General features: G+C 37.4%; 2 protein-coding genes and 1 non-coding gene across 5 annotated transcripts in view; 1 reads left to right on the top strand and 2 right to left on the bottom strand.

Annotated features, from left to right (window-relative positions):
• The window catches only part of NMNAT (nicotinate/nicotinamide mononucleotide adenyltransferase), a 52911-nt gene extending 40204 nt beyond the window's left edge, over positions 1–12707 (bottom strand). Inside the window, exons 1-6 of one of the 3 annotated variants that reach the window (XM_088966721.1) lie at positions 12343–12621; positions 12158–12239; positions 11987–12039; positions 11585–11673; positions 7151–7224; positions 6713–6798 (exon numbers count right to left, since the gene is read on the bottom strand). In XM_088966721.1, coding sequence (XP_088822847.1) covers positions 6713–6798; positions 7151–7224; positions 11585–11589 — 165 coding nt within the window. In that variant the 5' untranslated portion in view covers positions 11590–11673; positions 11987–12039; positions 12158–12239; positions 12343–12621. Of the gene's footprint in view, positions 1–6712; positions 6799–7150; positions 7225–11584; positions 11674–11986; positions 12040–12157; positions 12240–12342 lie in introns of all 3 variants that reach the window. The other 2 variants (XM_088966720.1, XM_088966722.1) reach the window with 2 other exon arrangements.
• TRNAT-CGU (transfer RNA threonine (anticodon CGU)) lies at positions 12671–12742 on the bottom strand. The gene has a single exon. It is a non-coding gene; the product is annotated as a tRNA-Thr (tRNA).
• Positions 12743–16799: 4057 nt separating this feature from the next.
• Positions 16800–19957, top strand: LOC148875044 (Concanavalin A-like lectin protein kinase family protein). Its single transcript, XM_088942294.1, has 2 exons — positions 16800–19063; positions 19480–19957. The coding sequence occupies exon 1, from the start codon at positions 17035–17037 to the stop codon at positions 19060–19062; it is 2028 nt and encodes a 675-aa protein (XP_088798420.1). The 5' UTR covers positions 16800–17034; the 3' UTR covers position 19063; positions 19480–19957.
• The last annotated feature ends 441 nt before the right edge of the window (positions 19958–20398 follow it).

Raw genomic sequence — 20398 nt, 5'->3', positions numbered from 1 at the left:
TATTAATGGCTGACTTGTTGTCACAAAACAGTTTCATAGGCTCTTCTCATGGAATCTTCAGGTCTTCTAAAATTATCTTCAACCAGAGTAATTCACACACTCCTTGTGCCATAGCCCTGAATTCAGCCTCTGCACTTGACCGAGCCACTACATTTTGCTTCTTACTCCTCCAAGTTACTAAGTTTCCTCCCAAGAAAGTACAGTAACCAGAAGTGAACCGTCTATCTACTGGAGATCCTACATAGTTGGCATCTGTATATGCTTCAAGAGCCAGTCCCCCACTCCTCCTGAATAAAATTCATTTCCCTGGATTGGCTTTCAAATAGTGCAAAATTCGATGAGCAGCCTGCAAATGAACTTCTTTAGGATTATGCATAAACTGACTTATTACACTTACAGCGTATGCAATATCTGGCCGTGTATGTGCAAGATAAATGAGTTTTCCAACCAGTCTTTGGAGCATCTCCTTGTCTACACTTGCATTCTCGATGGCTTCTCCAAGTTTATGATTGGGATCTATAGGCGTTGAAGTTGGTTTACATGCCACATTTCCTGTTTCTCTCAAAAGATCAACAACATACTTATGTTGAAAGATAAAGATGCCTTGTTTAGAAAGTGCAACTTCAATTCCAAGAAAATACTTTAGTCTCCCCAAGTCTTTTATCTCAAATTCTCTGGAAAGGCAGTTTTTCAATGCTTCCTTCTCCTTTTTATCATTCCCAGTAACGATTATATCGTCCACATAGACTAATAGTGCAGTAACTCCCCCTGAGGCTATGTGTTTGATAAACAATGTGTGGTCACCTTGACTTTGCTTGTAACCTGTACAAGCATCACCTTTGTAAACCTTCCAAACCATGCTCTCGAAGATTGTTTGAGGCCGTATAGTGCTTTCCTCAACCTACAAACTTTGTTCCCCTTAATGCCTTCTCCAAAACTCGGTGGAATGTCCATGTATATCTCCTCTTCTAGATCACCATGGAGAAATGCATTATTTACATCAAACTGTTGCAAATCCCAATTATAGTTAGCAGCCAAAGACAACAACATCCTTACTGTATTCATTTTAGCTACTGGGGCAAAAGTTTCCCGATAATCTACCCCATAAGTTTGTGTATATCTCTTGGCTACCAATCATGCTTTGTACCTTTCTAACGACCCATCAGATTTGTACTTAATTGTGAACACCCATTTACAACCTACAGTCTTCTTGTTTCTTGGCAGATCCACAACTTCCCATGTGTTGTTCTTTTCTAGTGCCTCCATTTTCACTCTCATGGCTTTTCTCCATTCCTCATTAGAAAGTGCCTCGGCTAGAGTATTAGGAATTGGAATGGTGTTAAGGCTGGCTAGAAAACTTTTATGGGATTTAGAGAATCTTTGGAACGACACAGATTTGGCTGAAGGGTACAATGGGCGTTTGGTACATTCTCTGGTTCCTTTTCTCAGTGCAATAGGTAGGTCATACTCAGACTGTGAAGGTGCAGGTTCAGGTTCTGCATATCCCTCAGTTCCAGGATTAGGAGTTGAATCTTGGACTTGCACAAGTTGAGGATTTGGATTTCTTCTCCTAGAGTAAACCTGCATATATCTCACATCATCATGCACATCATTGGTGGGGTTAACAGTGTCTGAATTTGGTTCAATGGTCAGGTTGCTTGACTCTTGTTGAGACTCGGGAATGTGGGGCTCAGAGGATTGTGACTTAGAGGGATGTGATTCTTGATAGTTGGATGACTGTGAGGAGGGTAATACATCTAAGGAGAGTAGATCCGAGGCCTTATCTTCCATTAATGAGGGCTCCCCCTGAAGATAAGATTGAGTGAAAAAGGATTGTCCCTCCTCAAATGTGACATCGATGGAGGTGTAGAATTTTCTGGTGGCTGGATGATAACATTTATAACCTTTCTGAGTTGAGGAATATCCCAAGAAGACACGTCTGATTGTTCATGGATCCAATTTTCCCTTATTATGGACATGAACAAAGGCAGTGCAGCCAAAAATTCTTGGTGTGAGATTATTTGAGGTTCCAATATCAGGGTAGAATTGAGAAAGGACTTGTATTGGGCTTTGGTTGTCAAGAACTTTAGATGGTAGTCTATTTATGGTGTATGCAGCAGTAAGGACAGCTTTCCCCCAATATTGTTTTGGCACCCGGTTTTGAAAGAGAAAGGCTCGGGTGGTTTGCAAAAGATGGCCATTTTTCCTCTCAGCTATCCCATTCTGTTGGGGAGTGTTAGCACATGAGGATTCATGCACAATGCCTTCTTTCTAAAAGAACGGGGACAAATTCTGATTAAAATAATTTGTAGCATTATCAGATCGAAACCTTTTAATTCTCACACCAAACTGAGTTTGAACCATGTTATGAAAGTTGGGAAGAATGGTACCCACATCAGATTTAGACTTAAGAAGAAAGATCCATGTGACCCTAGTGCAATCGTCAATAAAGGTGACAAACCATCTAGAACCAGTAATGTTGGGAATTTGAGAAGGGCCCCATATATCCGAATGAATCAAATAAAAAGGAGTTGAAGATCTTTTATTGCTGATTGGGAAAGAAACCCTTTTGTGCTTAGCAAGTTCATAAACATCACAATGAAAGGTTTCAACATCAATCCCTTTAAACAAGGAAGGAAGCATTGTTTTTAAAACAGGAAATGAAGGATGACCGAACCGAAAGTGATGACGCCAAATTAAATCTTTATTGGAGGTAGATAAGGATGACTCGTGTGTGACATGCATAATAGTGTGAGATGGTTTTCTGGTTTCTTCAAGGTAGTAGAGTCCATCCCTTTCCTTAGCAAGTCCAATCTTCTTCCTTGAAACCTGGTCCTAAAATACACAGTAAGAAGGAAAGAACACAACATTGCAGTTCACATCCTGGGTGAGTTTATGTATAGAGATAAGGCTAGTGATAACTTAGGAACATGAAGCACATTTTTAAGTAATGAGGATGGATTAATTTGAATATTCCCAATCCCTGCCACTGTGGTGAAAGAACCATCAGCAACAGAAATTTTTCTATTACTAGGGCAGGGTGTATAGGTGAGAAAATGTAGTGAAGAGGGTGTCATGTGGTCAGTAGCTCCAGAATCAAGAATCCATGGAAAAACACTAGTCGAGACATGTAATCCTAGAGATAAAGACTCACCTGAGAGAGCAAGAGAGGTAGAACCACTTCCTGGTTTCAAGGATTTCAGGAAACTCCTTAGTCTTTCAATTTCTTCATCATTAAATGGCCCCTAACTTGAGTGTTCTTGTTGCGGGATTGTGGAGACATTATGGGACTGTTGAACTACTTTCGAAACTCCTCGATTTCCCCATTCCTTGTTGGATGTGGGAGGTTTCCCATGAAGTTTCCAGCAGCAATCTTTTGTGTGTCTGGGCTTCTTGCAATAGGTGCACCACTTCAAATAGTTATGGCCATTCAGTCTATATGTTGCCTGAATATTCTGCAAATCACCAGTGTGAGGATGAGAATTCGTTGCTACTTCATCAGTTTGGACGGGAGCACTTGTTACAGTCACGTCGAACATTGTTAATGGAGGAAGAATAAGGCCAGCAGGAAAGGAGAATAAAGAAGGGAAGAACTGGCCAGAATAAAGGAGAATAAAGAAACACTTCTGGTTACAGATCAACACTAAAGACCAAAAAAACACGAAGAGAAAAAACTGGCAATAAAGGCCGAAAAAAATTCTCAAGGTTGGCAAACCTAGAGCTTTGATACCATGTTTGAAATGGTAGAAAACTGTTATGCTTCATTCCATTGCCAATCGGCATATTTATACAGTAAGTTGCTGCAATAAATAGAAAAGAACTTTTTAAGTCAATCCCTATAATTAAGGGACTAATCAATCCCTATAATTAAGGGACTAACCCTTTTAATCCCCATATTTAAGGGATTATATTTTTCCACAATCCTAGGAATACATATTCACATAATTCTATTTTTACACAATTACCAAATATAAATGCTAACTACCAAATATACATCTACACCAGTAATCCCACGTTTTCCAACAGGAATAAATGTCACACATTCCCAACTTGCGTAGATCATGTTCCAACTTGTTTCTTGCAACTCCTTTTGTAAGAACATTAGCAAGCTGCAAGTCAGATGCAAAATATGGCAAGCAAACTTCTCCAGATGTCACATTTTCCCCTATAAAGTGTCTGTCCAATTCTATATTCTTCGTCCTATCATGCTTAACTGGGTTGTGGGCAATGTGAATTGTTGCCTGATTGTCACAACATAGCATCATAGGTTCTTTGGCCTCAATTCCAATCTCCCCTAACAATGGATCTAGAGGAGCTCTGAAACACCATGTGCCTTCATTTCTACCTTCATTGCATCCTTCCACTCAGGGACTGACAAGGCTTCCTCCACTGCTATGGGAATGGGAATAGCAGCAATAGATGCCAAAAAGGACTTGTAAGAGAGAGACAAATGATCATAAGACAAGAACTGGGAAATACAATGAGTCATAGACGAGGTACAACGATGTTTCCCTTTACGGATTACAATGGGAAGATCAAGGTCATCTAATGGAGGTGAAGGCTCAACAATGGGAGGTATCTCATCTATAATGGAAGATGAAGGAACTGTGGTACCTAGATTTGGACCCGTAGAAGGAACTGGAGCTGGCCTGGACTGCTGATGACCAAAATAAATCTGCCTCCACTGTCCGTGATAAACACTCAAATCTTGACACCTCTAACAACCCTCCTCACTACACTCCCCTTCAGTGATTGGGACAACCATCCTCAAAGAAAGTGACATCCATAGAGACAAACCTCCTCCCAGAAGTAGGTTCATAACAGCAATATCCCTTTTAAGTTTATGCATAACTAAGGAAAATGCATCTTGAGGCTTTAGGATCAAATTTGGAACGATGAGGTCCAAGGGTCTGAACAAAGCAAGTACATCCAAAGGTCTTAAGGGGAATAGTGAACAACTCTTTATCAGGATATGAGGGTGAATGGAACTTTCATGTCTAGAATCCATGAAGGAACTCGATTGATGAGATATACAGCTATATGAATGGCATCTCCCCAGAATCGTATAGGCACATTAGAGTTAAACATAATGCTTCTAGCCACCTGATATAGCTTTTTGTGGGAAAATTGATATATTTATCTCTTACCCGACCTGATATAGCTTATGCAGTGCATGTTGTCAGCCAATTCATGCACTCTCCCAAGATTCCTCATATGAAAGCAGTTGAAAGGATCCTTAGGTATTTGAAGACATGTCTAGGGAAAGAAATTTTGTTCAAAAAGCACAATAAATTTGAAACTAAGGCATATACTGATGCATTGGGATGGATCAATTGGAGATAGGAAGTCTACTTCCGGATATTGCACACTTGTTAAAGGGAATTTGGTTACTTGGAGGAGTAAAAAGCAAAATGTGGTTGCAAGATCAAGTGCAGAAGCTAAACATCGGGCTATGGCACATGGTGTTGTAGAACTATTGTGGCTTAGGACCCTCCTTGGTGAGCTTGGGATGATGATGGTCCTCCCAAGTTGTATTGTGACAACAAGGGTGTCATCAACGTTGCAAATAACCTATTACAACATGATAAGACTAAGCATATTGAGATTGACCGACACTTTGTAAGAGAGAGAATTGTCTCGGGTGAAGTTTGCAATCCTTATACACCCTCTAATATGCAAATTGCTGATGTTTTGACAAAAGGATTGTCTTCAGTGAAGTTCCTAGGCTTACTTGGCAAGCTAAACATGACTGACATCCACACTTAGCTTGAGGGGGAGTGTTGGATCAAGTGGTTAAGTGTTGGTGGGCTTATTTATCTTTTATGTTCCAGTTCTATAGTTTGTTATGGGCCTTTAGTTATTGGGCCAAAACCTGTTTTATTTTATTATGTCTAGGTGTCCCATCACTAATCAGGGGCATTCTAGTCTATTCCTATAATATCTTATTGTTAATAACTTAATATATATAATAGGTTCCAGGGCTGGCTGAGAATACATTGCCGCCCATTCACAAGCTTCTTCTCTTCTCTCCTCTTCTCTTCTTCTTCTTCTTCTACTGCTGTACTTCAGCAAACAGACATCACCAGAGGTTGGCAGATCATTGTTGTCATCCTAATCAACTAAGGTACCAAGGAATAACCTTTGATTGCCTCCTATACATGAAGGAGTGCTTGGAACATTCATCACTGTACATCATTCTTTTTGACATCATCATGTAAGCCTTGTCTCAACTCAACTGCATGGGGTCGGCTATATGAATCCTATTCCACCATTCTATCCAGATATCATATCCATTGTAAAATCACAGGCCCTTAAATCATTTCTGACTACTTCAATCCATGTCCTTTTTGGCCTGCCCTAGCTCTTCTAGCCCCTTCAACTTGTAATAGATCATTTCTTCTTACCGGTGCTGTAGATGATCTCTGCACATGCCCAAACCATCAGTCTACTTTCCTTCATTTGATCAACTATTGGAGCTACTCTTAGTCTGCATCATTCTTTTTAACAAATTAATAAAATTCTTGCATGCTACCAATACAAAACATTTAATTTAAATCAGCATGTCCTAGAACATGAAATGAATTTGATGGCACTATAATGTTACTCATTAGGAGAAAGAAAAGTTAACTGTGTAATATGATATACATGTTAATGTATCTGATTCTCTTTAAACATTGCCATGTAGCAACAAGGTCTACATAGACGTACATACCCTTTTCTTGTATGCATCATTGACAGGTGACATGTAACCTCCAATAACACAATAACCTTCTGAATTCAATGCATCTCTTGCCAACTCTAAACATGAAATAGAATTGGAAAAAAAAAAGGACATTAGAAATAGGTTCAAACAAAATGTTAAACCATGTATACATACACAGTTGCCTATGAAAAAGTAGATTAGATATATAGTCATTCAGAGATTCAAATAATGACAACATTGTTAGTTGTTGTCATATAAATAAATAAAAGCACACTCCTATTCAAATTCAAATACTTCCCAATTCCAATACAAGAAAACAACATATTTCAACACAAAGAAAGGATGATTTACAGAAAAGAGGATAAGTAGTTGGTGTTTCAGAAATATTAATCAGGAACACAATGCTGCCACCAATTAAAGAATAGGAAAAGGTACAAAAGAGTTCACCAAACATGCGTAGGTGCATATAAGTAGGAGGGTTGAAACTTCCAGTTGATACAAGAACAACATAAATTCGATCCCTAGTAATATGAACAAAGAAACCAAGTTAGCATGACTTAAACAAAGAAATTTCAATCATGGAGGGAAACTGCAATGTCAAAGACCCATAATAGATATGTTGGATGAAAAATGTTATCCATTAAGGTCTGTTTGAAAGAAACTCAATTTGTCAGAGTCAGAAATCAGAATAACTAAGACATGTAATGGTAAATTAAAGGAGAAGCCTGAAGCACCAGGATTTTTTTATAAGCAACAGCAATAAATTTCATTTCATCATTCTGTTGTCTAAAAATCTGAACAATAGGGAAAGGTTAAAGGACAATCAGAAAACCTCCATAAACATTACAGCACATCCATAATTACAAAGAAAATTCCAACCTTGCTGTTCACCAAACCAATCTTTCCCTGTTTACCCCTAACTTGGCTATTACATCATCTTGTGAATTTGCTGCTCTGGGAACCCATCTGAATGAGCCCATTCAGGTTGTGTCCCATAGCTTGCACTTTTCTGAGCAGGCTTATATATCTCCAGGGAATTTCCTCCTCATGCCTAATCTAGTTAAGGATGACTTGTTTCAGCCCTTGCAGAACTGCCAATATCTCAGCCTTCAAGGAATTACTAAACCCAATTGGCCCTCAATAAGAAGGATACTAGATATACATTATTAGTTATAAGTTATAACTCATTTCCGAGCATAGAAAGCCAATAATGGTGAAAGAGATTATATACATATTATAGAAGTATAAGTTACAAGTAGTTCTATAGAAATTAAATGTAAACTACCAAAGAAATACATATTAAGCCAGCCACCTTAATTACAAAAAGAATGCTGACCGAGGATACAAAGAGGCTTTGTATTTTTCTCTTCATAAGTCAAAGTGACTTGTAGCTCTTGATGTTTTCTGAACAAATGATGTTTGATCTCATCGGGGATTCTCCACATTCTTTCTTTAAGTTTCATTAAAGAATAAAGATCAATGATTAATTCACCCATAGCAACCAAGATAGGTTCCCCACCCAATCTGATTGGTCCATGTAGCAAAGTGGTATGTGTTGCAGGATAACCCCATCTTTTTTTTTTTTTTATAGATAATAATGATTTTATTAATAAGAACATAAAGGATACATATTACAAAACCCCACAAAGAGGAGTGAGGTGCCGCTTCTAAACTACATCCTTTTTTTTGGTTAAACTCTAAACTATATCATAAAGCTTAGAACCGAGCCCAAAAAAGCTGATTCCAATGTACCCCTTATTTAGCTAAAGAATCTGCCAACCCATTTTCCGATCTTCTTTCCCAATGAGCTGTGACTGATATATTTGATGTTAACCATCTGAACCTTCTCAAAGCCCCTCTATAGAACCAGGCTACAGTCTCCAGCTCTTTTAACCACCCAATAACCAGTTTAGAGTTGCCTTCAATGATTAAGTGTTCCATCCCAGCTCCTTAGCAATCTTTACTCCTTTTAGAACAGCTTGGAGTTCTGCATTAACTGAATCTCCAACACCAATAGGAGCAGAATATAAAACTATGATCTGGCCCTCAGCATTTTTGAATACTCCTCCAATTCCGGACAGCCCTGGGTTACCTAGGCTGCATCCACCAAAATTTAATTTAAAAATACCTTCTCCAGGAGGCTTCCACTCCACCAAAGGCTTAATTATAACAATGGAACTTCTAGTAATTTTCTCCCAATTCCTCCATATATCATCAAAGGAAAAAGGTTGAAACAAGTCCAGTGACTTTGCCCAACTTATGGCCTTATTTAGGATGCTTTCCCATATATTAGTCTCATCACTCTCCTTATCATTGAAGATTTTGGCATTCCTTTCCTCCCAAACAGTCCTCACCAAAGCAGCTCTCACACACCTCTACAAAACTCTACCCCTTTTCTTTGGCCACCTTAAGGTTGTCAGGTCAAAGAGATTGCAGATCTGCATTGGTTCTATCCACCTGAACCCAAAAAGATTAAAAAGCTTCTTCCAGAGGCCTACAGCAAAGGGCAAGAGATGAGTAAGTGGTAACAACTTTGTTCATTTGCTTTGCAAAAGGTACATCAGTTTAGGGAGATGCAAAGACCAGGTCTTCTTTTTTGCAAGACAAAAGTGTTTATTTTCCCAAGAGACACTTCCCAACAAAGGGCTCCCACTTTCTAAGGGATAAGCTTGGACCAAACCTCCTTGCTATGAAATGGCTGAGGATTAGGATTTGAGAACAGAGACAAGAAAAAAGAGGCACAAGACAAGGAACCCAAGGAATTAGGCAACCAAATGCGACTATCAAGAAAGGAGGAGTCAAAACAAATAGGTTCAATAGTTTTAAGGAGCAAGGAAACCTGGTCAAGCTCAAAAGATCTCTCCTAAAGCCCAAATTCCAATTTAGACTGGACGAAACAGAGAAGGATGCGGACCTCTGAATTGGCTCATTTCTAAAACACAAAAAGGAATAAAAAGAAGGAAAAAAGGTCCTTAAGGGTAGAGTTACCAACCCAAACGTTCGCCCAAAACAAAACCTTATCTCTAGTACAAGCATCATACATGATCATGTTCAAGAAAAGAAGAAGAATATTATGAATAGCCTTCCAAGGGGAGTTGATCATAGCCCGCCAAGACACACCAGCATCTCAACTATTACCTACCACACCATGAACACTTCTTATGTCTTTGGGCCAGAGTCTTTTCCTCTCCAGAGGCCACCTCCACAACCATTTACCCAGCAAAGTTGTGTTATTTTTCCTTAAATTACCTAAACCCAAACCCCTTTGTTCCTTACTTTTGCATACTAGTTCTCACCTAACCACATGATCCTTTCGTCTCCCAGCTCCCACAAGAAATCCCTCATAATTTTCTCTACCTTTAAAACATCCCTTTGGAGCATTCTAAAGACCGAGAGAAGGTAGACTAAAAGATTTTCTAAAGCAGCCTTTATTTAGGTAATACAACCTCCAAGGGAGATATAGCTTCTCTTCCAGATTGTCAATTTCTTTGTACACTTTTCTACAATCAGAATCCAAAATCTACCTTCCCTTGGATTATCTCCTAATGGCATTCTCAAGTAAGTCAAAGGCTAGCTAGAGCCTAGAGGTAGGGCAACCTAAGGATCTCCAATCTCACAGAAGATGATCGTGTCATCTGCAAATTGCAAATGTATTACCACTGTACCCCCTCTACCTACCCTCCAACCTTTAATCAAGCCCAGTCTATCAGCTCTCAAAATAAGCCTATTAACTAAACAAATCTACTATCAAAGTAAAGAGGAAGGAAGAGAGGGGTTCCCCTGCCTCAAACCTCTAGAGGTTGGAAAGAAATCCCTAACAACTCCATTAACTATAATCGAGTAATAGCAGGTTTGCAAGCAACCTTCAATCCAACCACACCACCTCTCTCCATACCCGTAACCTTTCAAAGAATCCAACAAGAAGGGCAATCTACCATATCATAAGCTTTTTTCAAATCCAATTTACACACAAAACATTTCTCTCCCCTTCTCTTGAAGTCCTCAACACATTCATTTGCTACCAAAATTTGATCTATGATTTGTCTTCTTTGAATGAATGCTCCTTGCGACTGGCTAATTAGATTGGGTGGAACTACGTAAGGATAAATTTTATCCAAAATCTTATAAATACTGGTCACTAGGCTGATGAGTCTAAAATCTCTCGGTTAGATTGTATCTCCCTTTTTAGGTATCAAGGCCAAAAAAAGTGGAGTTGACCCCATCTTTTTTCATTGATATTTTTGGAAAGGCTTCCATTTAAAAAATAAATACAGGTGTTTCTTCATGTCTCAACTCCAGAATTTGCTTCACTTGCAATCAAACCTTCCATAATCGTAGATCCCTTTCAGCTGGTAAGATCACATATCATCTCCATTTAATCAAACCACTGGCCTCCTTTTCCTTTGTCAAACTACTCTGCACTTACCCATCTTGCCCATGAAACTAATCCCCTAAAAACCCTTGAGTAGTTGCTTTCAAACTAATCCTTTTGACTGGATTTTCTTCCTTTTGTCAACAGCCAACTAAGACACCCAAATCTCTCTTTTTCTACTACTACTAAAGCAGTCCATATTGGACCGAAACCCTTTTTCAGTCATTGTTATAGTAGTCACTTTAATTGGTATTTTTGTCCTTTTATTGCTCACTGAAACATCCATCACTCCCTTGTCTTCAACTTCCATGAGTGAGTAAAAGTAGAATTGTATATAGTATGTCAAAAAATAAAATAAAATAGTTGGACAGTTTTTTACTATTAATGGAGAGAGTTAGAGGGTCGAGATTCAATATGGATGAGCACATGAAGATGAACGAACAACTAGACAAAAAATGAGGAAGAAAGATGGTAAGCTTTTGGAAACTTGACCTTGAATATTGATGTACCTCATTTAGATGGAAATTTGAAGGGTAGGAATAATAAGCAAGAGGTTGAAAACTTTTCCCATCCCTTTAGCATTCCAAAGTAGGATCTCCTGCCATGTGTTTTGTGTAGATAATGGATTAATGACTTGTACTTTTTTTCTCAATCTAAACTGAGGAAATCACTCCACAGTCCACATATTCATGTATATTGACTGTACCTAGAGAGGCAAATATACCAAAATATATAAGAGTTGTCATTGTTTAAAACATGTGTTCCCAGTAATGCTTTAAAAAAACGTAGTAATGTTATGGTGATTCCTTTTTCTTTTAGTGAGTAATCAGAAGTATTTCATTAAGCGTAACGATGTACAAAGGAAAGCCAGAAGTTCACCAAAATCATAGCATTGTGCTGAACTATATTACATCTTATGTGGTATTGGCACATAAACTCAACATATTGTCAAAGCATGTATTTGCTGCAATAACAGAATAATGCTTCAATCAATTAACATAACATTTTTGGTCACTAATCAATTAGCAGTAGCAGAGAAGAGGAAATGGTAATAATCAAACCAAAAAACAAAATAAACTCACTTGGTTACAGAATTTGGTGAGACACCTTGATCCAAAGATCCCAAAGATAATTTATCCAATGGTAATGGAATATCCATTATCCCTGGAAGAGGAAAGGGGGAATATAAATTTCTTAGAAGATGCAGGATGCAGATAATTATAGTTGCTTCTTAACAAAAAGGAAGAAGAGAACTAAAAGCGCTGACCTGCTTTTCTTCTTATAAATGGGTGGGTGGTGGCAAAAGATGGGCGGCAGTGGTGGTGATGGGTTTCCTATTATACGGCTATCTCATCGCTGGTGAATAAACGCTGGCCTGTTGGTAGTGGGTCACTGGGATGTTCTCGTTAATGTTCATGGGAACTCATTTCACATACCTCAACTTGGATTTGATTTCAAGACCACTAAGTTCAGTGGAAAGAGATGAGAGACTTTTACCCAAAAATAGACGACGGAACATAGAAGCGAACTCGCGAGGATCGAACTCGTTAATGTTGCCACTTGCCGAACGCCGATAAAAATACAGAACGGAGGTAAGCTCCCAGCGAGGATTGAACTCGCGACCTTTCGCTTACGAAGCGAACGCACTACCACTATGCTATGGAAGCATTCAAGTTAACATTACAGATATTAACAACATGTAGAGTTTTTTAATTATGCTGGGTAAGAATTTATACGCTCAAAATACATTAGGGCTAGGTGCCAACTCGAAATTAATGTCAATTCACGGGCGGATATGAGTGCATAGAGTGTGATTTTTGGACCTTTTGAATGTTTATAGTTTTGCATTGGGAATCAAAAATCTGCATTAGGCCTATTTGTAATTTTCTAGAAAAAAATGCCTCAATTTATTATTTTTTTAGTTATACTATGAACTAGCGCAACAATTTAAAATGATGCTACAAGTTAGTTCAAAAACCAACAAAACTCTAACAACCGGTTATACATTTCAAATTATAACATCATCGCCATCATATCATCAAAGGCTTAAGTGGTTGTTGCCAGCATGTGTCTCTTAATTTATGTTGAACACAGCAAAAAAAAGCCTATACTAAAATTGCCCTTAATGCTAGGTTATTTGAAAATAAAAAAAAGGGGTTTTAGTTTCTCTCCCACTCCTATCTCTTGATCTCCCTTCCACTCTCTCATTCTCACAGACGTCCCTCTTTGCTTAGTGACTGTATGATTTGAAAAAATGATTTTACATTCTCTCTATCAATCTCTCTTGTTCTCTCTTTCTTTATCAAACTACCGTTCTCCCTTAACCTATGTTTGGTTTGAAGGAAAAAGGTAGGGAAAGGAAGGGAAATGTAGGGAAACCTTTAAAAACCTTGTATAGGTTTCCCTTCCTTTCCCTACTTTTTCCTTCAAACCAAACATAGCCTTAATCTCTCTCATTATGTTTTTTTGGTTAATCTCTCCACCTCCTCTCTCTCTCTCTCTCTCTCTCTTAGTCAATATCTACTTCTCCCTCAATCTCTATTGTTCTCTCTCAATTTCTCTCTCCGCTCCTTCTCTCGTTCTTTTTTTTATTATTTTTCTAACACACTTATACAATATTAACTAGACCGTATTAAAGAACATAAGACCAAATTGATATGGTTCTAACTTCCTCAATCAAATTTGATAAAAATTCACAAGAAACTCTTGGCTATAAAATTTACACCAATTTGATAGGAGTTTATAACTTGATTGTACAAATGATTGGTCTTATGTTTTGTTATATAGTCTCATTAATACATATAAGTGTGTAAGAAAAAAAAAAAGAATGAGAGAGACCAAGAAAGAACTGTAGAGATTAAGAGAATGACAAATCAACCAAGAGATAAAGAAAATGAGAGAGAAGGAGAAGTTGATGAAGAAATAAACTGGGAGAGATTGAGGGAGAACAATAGATTGACACACATGCAGAGAGAGAGAGAGAGAGAGAGAGAGAGGACATAAATATAGAAGTTGAAAACTATTTTTGTTTATTTTCAAATCATACAATCGTTGAATGATTAGAGACAACTATGAGAGTGAAAGAGTGGGAGGGAGATTGAAAGATAGAAGGAGTGGGAGAGAAACTAAAAACCCTATTTTTTTATTATTTCAAATAACCCAGTATTAAGGGCAATTTGGGTATAGGCTTTTTGTTATATCCAATATGGGTTAAAAGTCCCATGTTAGCAACAAGTTAACAACCACATAAGTCTCCAATGACATGGTAGGGGTTTTTATAATTTGAAATGTAGAACTAACTGTCAAACTTTTATTGGTTTTTAAACTAACCTACAACCTAATTTTAAATATTGAATTGGCTCATACTATAATTTTCCCTTTTATCATTATAAAAGATTATAAGACTAGAGGGGCTAATTTGTCTTTTCACTAAGATTCCATGTTCACAATGGAGATTGTACCAATTTCATTCCAACTTTTCTAATTTTTCATATTAAAACAATTCCTCTAAATCAGGGGAAAAGTTTAAATCAGGTTAAAACAATTCTTTCAGGTTTTGTTTTTCGATGATTCACGTGGATGACGAATCCATTTCTCTGGTGGAATGAGACCAACTTGGAAATCTCTCAAGCAATAGCTCATATCATATTTCATATCCATCTGATTTCTGTATTTTTGGTAATAATATTCATTATTCACACATTAATTAGGCTTATGGAAACGATTTCTGTCTGCAAATCAGATTTATTAAAACATTAATTAGTCCAGATTCTATCACCACCACTCGAGATTGAAATTAATTATTTTCTATACCAGAGCTTTGATATTCGAGGATTTTAACCCTGTTATCAACTTATCATCAGTCATCACGTGGTGTCGTTGGTTCACACTTTATGTTGCTTCAATTTCCACAGCCCAGGCCCATCATCATAGAAAGCTGAATCTTTTATTTAAACACAGCCCGATGATGGGGTGGGTTATTATATGGCTCCAAACGGATCGGATCGGATCGAATCGGATATAGGTACATCCAAACTTGATTAATTTATATTTGAATTCGAATCGGATCATGTTCATCAAATATTTAATAAATATATTTTATGAACATTCAAATTATATAAAACATGATTAAAATGTTTTATGAACAAAATGTTATATAATAAATATTTTAATAAATTATATTAAACATGATTAAAACGTTATAATATATTAAATATTATATAAAACTTGATTAATTCAGATTATAATCGAATATTAAATATTTTAATAAATTAGATTAAACATGATTAAAATGTTATATATATTTTATGAACAAAATGAATTGAAATTTATTTATATAAAACTTGAACTTATGATAATTTAGTAAAAACACTAACATTCAAATCGACTTCAGTGATAGACATAATATAAAGATGGTTTGTACTCTCCAACCCCGGAACTATTAAGATCAATTTTGATTTTTCATGCTCTAAAAGTGGTTTGTGCTCTATTACGGCTATTGATTAAAGAATATCATCAAGGAATGTAGAGATGAAAGGTTAGTTTGAGAATGGCTTGTGGTACAGACATGTTCTCAGGAAAGCCAACCAAGCTGCTGATTGGAATGCAAATGGAGCTCTTTGGACCCCTTGTGGATAGGGGTGAGCATTTGGTTTATTCAATTAAAAACAGAATTGAATAAATTAATTTTTTTTAAAACCAAAATTAAAAAATGAAAACCGAATTGAAAACTGAATTATAATAAAATCAAAATAATCGAATTGAAATTTTTGGTTCGATTTTTGTTATTTCAGTTAAAACCGAATTTAATTAATATATACATAATATTATATATTATAACCTATAATATATATATATATATATATATATATTATGAAATTTAATTTCATTATAATACATTATATATAATATATTAATAAATAAATATATAACATATTATATATTATATAATAAATCGTAATTAATTCAAATTTTTTCAATTAACCAAATTTCTAAATCTAAAAACCGAAACTGAAAACCGAATTACATAAAAACCAAAAAACCGAATAAAAAATAATCAAAACCGAAATTTTCAATTCAATAATTCGATTTTAACCAAATAATGCTCACCCCTACATATGGATCTATTTCTTTAGTCTTTGTAAGTCCCGTGGCCTTTAGATTTTATCTGTCTTAGTGAATTGTGGGGACGTGCTACCCCGTCTTGTGTACCCCATTTTGTTTTCATAAAAAAATATAAATTTTACATATACTTAAATGAAATTAAATCAAAATATATAGGATCCAATCGGGACAGATACATATCTGATCCAAGGGATCGAATCTGGATAACCCTTAATAGCATCGAATTCGAATTTGGATAGTCGGATACCGTTTGTAGCATAGGTGAGTTTGTCACACTAGGCAGACATAAGAACAAGTAGGGTCCAATTCCAATACAGACCCATAAGCATCCACGTGGCGCGCGTCAAAACAATAGGGATTGCTCCCAAAGGATCAGACATTGGAGGTTGTTCACGTGCTTCGTAGTTGTGCATAATTGTCGCGATACTCTAAATTCTGTGGCTTCCTTATCATTGATGAATCAAGAATATACCCCAGTCCTACACAGTACTCGCTTTCTCACCAAAAAAATATTCTTATGACCGTTACAATTTACAAACCCTAATTTTCAAACCAAACCACGCGCCCATTTCTAACCGTTTAAACCCCATTTCATACTCTAAACACTAAAGATAACGTTTTCCATCTTCTTCTTTCAGTTGTTCTTCTGGACTTTTCAAACTCCACCAACATGAATACATTCCTTGAAAAAGAACCACGCATATCTGCGCCATGAATCACCTCCAAGAGAGCATATTGTCATCTTCTGCTGCCCCTCCCCTTACCTATATTGTTTCTTTCTTCTTTTTCCTGTTCATCTATTCTTAGCAATCTCGTGCTAACTTAAGCTCCCACCATGAATTTTCTTCCAAGAAAGTTTCTTGTTTTATTCTCTCTCTTCGTTTTCTTTGAGTTTTCAATTGTTGCGATGGCGTCTGCGGAGAATTTGAAGTTTGATTTCCGTTCTTTCACTCTCCGGAATCTCACTCTCCTCGGCGACTCTTACCTCAGGAACGGTGTTCTCGGTCTTACACGGGAGATTAGTGTCCCCTCGTCGAGCTCTGGTAGCGTCATCTGCAATTCCCCCGTTTCTTTCTTCGATCCTGTAACGAACATCACAGCTTCTTTTTCGACGAGGTTCTCCTTCTCAATTACCAACGTCAGTTCAGGCTCATATGGTGATGGGTTGACGTTCTTTTTGTCCCCAAATAACCAGACCCTCGGAAGTTCAGGAGGGTTTTTAGGTCTTGTTAATTCGTCCCAACTGACCAAGAACAGATTTGTCGCGGTTGAATTTGATACCCGTTTAGACTCCCATTTCAACGATCCTAATGATAACCACATTGGGTTGGATATTGATACTTTGAATTCAATCAAGACGGCAGACCCCACGTTGCTGGGCATAGATCTCAAGAGCGGCAACCTGATCACAACATGGATTGATTACAAAAACGATCAGAAGAAATTGAACGTTTGGATGAGTTACTCAAATTCCAAGCCAGAGAAGCCAGTTTTGTCAGCTGATACGGACCTCTCGGACTATCTCAAAGGAGTTATGCATGCGGGGTTCTCTGCGTCCACTGAAGGGAGCACCGAGCTCCACCTGATTCAAGATTGGACCTTTCAGACGTTTGGGTTTCAACCTGTGAAACCATGGTATCAGCCACACAATGTGTCTGATAACTCTGTCACTGTAACGCCACTAATTCCCGCCTCTAATTCTACCAGCAAAAGACGTAAGAAACTTGGTTTAGGCTTTGGAATTGCTGGGCCGGCCTTCTTCTGCGTGGTTCTTTCGGTATTTGGTTGGATTTCTCTTAAGAAATGGAAGGAAATTAGAGCAGATAAGAGCTTCAAATCAGAGCTTCTGAAAGGCCCAAGAGAATTTAGTTATAAAGAGCTAAGATCTGCCACAAAAGGGTTTCATTCCAGCCGAATCCTAGGTCACGGAGCGTTTGGGACTGTTTACAAAGCCATTTTTCCTGAGTCCGGCGTCATTTGTGCAGTTAAACGATCGAAACATACCCACGAGGGCCAAACTGAATTTCTTGCTGAACTGTCCATAATTGCTTGTCTGAGACACAAAAATCTAGTCCAACTTCAAGGTTGGTGTGCTGAGAAGGGTGAGTTACTGCTCGTGTATGAATTTATGCCCAATGGAAGCCTTGATAAAGTCCTCTACCAAGAAACTGAGGGGATCTCACTAAAATGGCCTCAGAGGTACAACATTGCTTTGGGGATAGCCTCTGTTCTTTGTTATCTACACCAAGAATGTGAACAGCAAGTTATCCACAGAGACATAAAGGCCAGTAATATAATGTTGGACAGGAACGTTAATCCAAGGCTGGGGGATTTTGGTTTGGCGAGGCTCACGGAGCATGATAAGAGCCCTGTTTCAACCTTAACTGCCGGAACAATGGGGTATCTCGCCCCTGAGTATCTCCAATATGGGAAAGCAACTGAAAAGACAGATGTTTTCAGCTACGGTGTAGTTATTCTCGAAGTGGCTTGTGGAAGGAGGCCTATAGAGAAAGAAACAAATAGCCAGAAGATGGTTAATTTGGTGGATTGGGTTTGGAGTTTGTACTCCAGGGGCAAACTCACTGAAGCGGCAGACAGTAGGTTGAATGGGGAGTTTGAGAAGGAGGAAATGAGAAAGTTGTTGCTTGTGGGCTTGAGCTGTGCAAACCCAGATTGCACTGAAAGACCATCAATGAGGAGGGTCCTCCAGATCCTAAACAATGAAGCAGAGCTTCCAATTGTACCAAAGACAAAACCTAGTCTAACATTCTCTAACAGCTTGCCGTTGAGTCTCGAGGATATTGTCTTTGACTGTGAAGACTCTAAGGCACCCAGCCCTTTCTATGAGATCAAACCCAACTGAGGTAAGTTCCCGTTGCCTCTGTGTGTATGTGGGGGTGTGGGGGTGTTCTATTTATTTATTTATCCTTTTTTTTTTGAAGGGGGGGTTCTACTAAATCTATTTGTTTCTTTACTGTTCGATTAAATTTATGGTCCAAGTCCAAAGCCAGTGTCCTTGCTACAAGAGAACTCCTTGTCTTCTATTTTGTTGAACTATCATAATCTTTGTTGATCAAACTATTATTTTGACATGTTTATTGAGTCTCAGTTTCCAATTTAGGTGGTTCCCTGATTCATGACCAGTAATTAGCAAAGGTTAACCATTAATACAAGTTCAGATTTAACATATTTCCTATAAACACACTAGAATATAGATAAAAGTTATATGTTGTACATTTGTCACAGAAAAGTGATTAGTTACTTGTTTTTTAATTTACAGGAAAACAGAAAAGAATTTGCAGACTATGGTGACTTTGTATTGAAGAGAAGTATTTGTATTATAGTTGAGAAGATGGAAAATTCTTAGAGCCAATTGACTTGGCAGAATGTCTAAGGGAGTAATCTGTTGGTGTCCAATTTAATCTACTGAACCTACTGCCGTCATCAAGGGAATTTTGAATAAACTGAGCAAAAGAGATGAGGAGTGCACTGTTCTTTTTCCCTTTTTCTTTTATCTTATGTTTAGTTCTTTCATTTAGCTTTAAATGTATATCAACACAAGTGTGGTAATCAAAGCACTTGCAATGATTGTTTCTCTGATTTTTTTTTCTTTTTCTGGATAACTGATTCTTTCTGTAGTGAGTAGATTGGTATGTTGCTTCTTTAGCAATGACACATGGAAATACAGTGATATCCCACATGTAATTAGTATCATTTGCAGGGTGAATAACTTGATGAGAAATCAATGTTTCTTTCTTTCATTCTTTTTTTTTTTTCTTTTTTGTGTGCGTGTGCGTGTGTGTAACAGATGAGAAATCAATGTATTTCCTGGTTAGTGATAGTGTTTCATCAATCAACATTAGAAAAATTAACCTTGATTGCACTGCAAATGCAACTGTGCTATTATTGTCTGCTTACTACTATAATGAGACAGTATTTCATTACTGGTGCCTATTGTGGCATATTCAGTAAAACTCCATCACAATGCTTAATAACAAGGTTGTAATGCCTATGATGTTATTTCTTCTTTTTTTTTCGAGGCTAATTTCACCTTTATTTCATATATGGGAAGAGATTTCAAATTAGGCTGGCTTGCTTGGAGGCTTAAAGTTTCAGATAATCTAACTAAAGAGAGTAAGTTTGTATACCCAAATACTTGTAGAGAAGATGGGCTGAATGGCCCATAGACTGTCATTTCA

Source organism: Nelumbo lutea, chromosome 1, assembly GCF_056320005.1.
Source record: "Nelumbo lutea isolate HS-2025 chromosome 1, American lotus-T2T, whole genome shotgun sequence".
Lineage (NCBI taxonomy): Eukaryota > Viridiplantae > Streptophyta > Magnoliopsida > Proteales > Nelumbonaceae > Nelumbo > Nelumbo lutea.
This window is presented reverse-complemented; position numbering and strand designations above follow the sequence as displayed.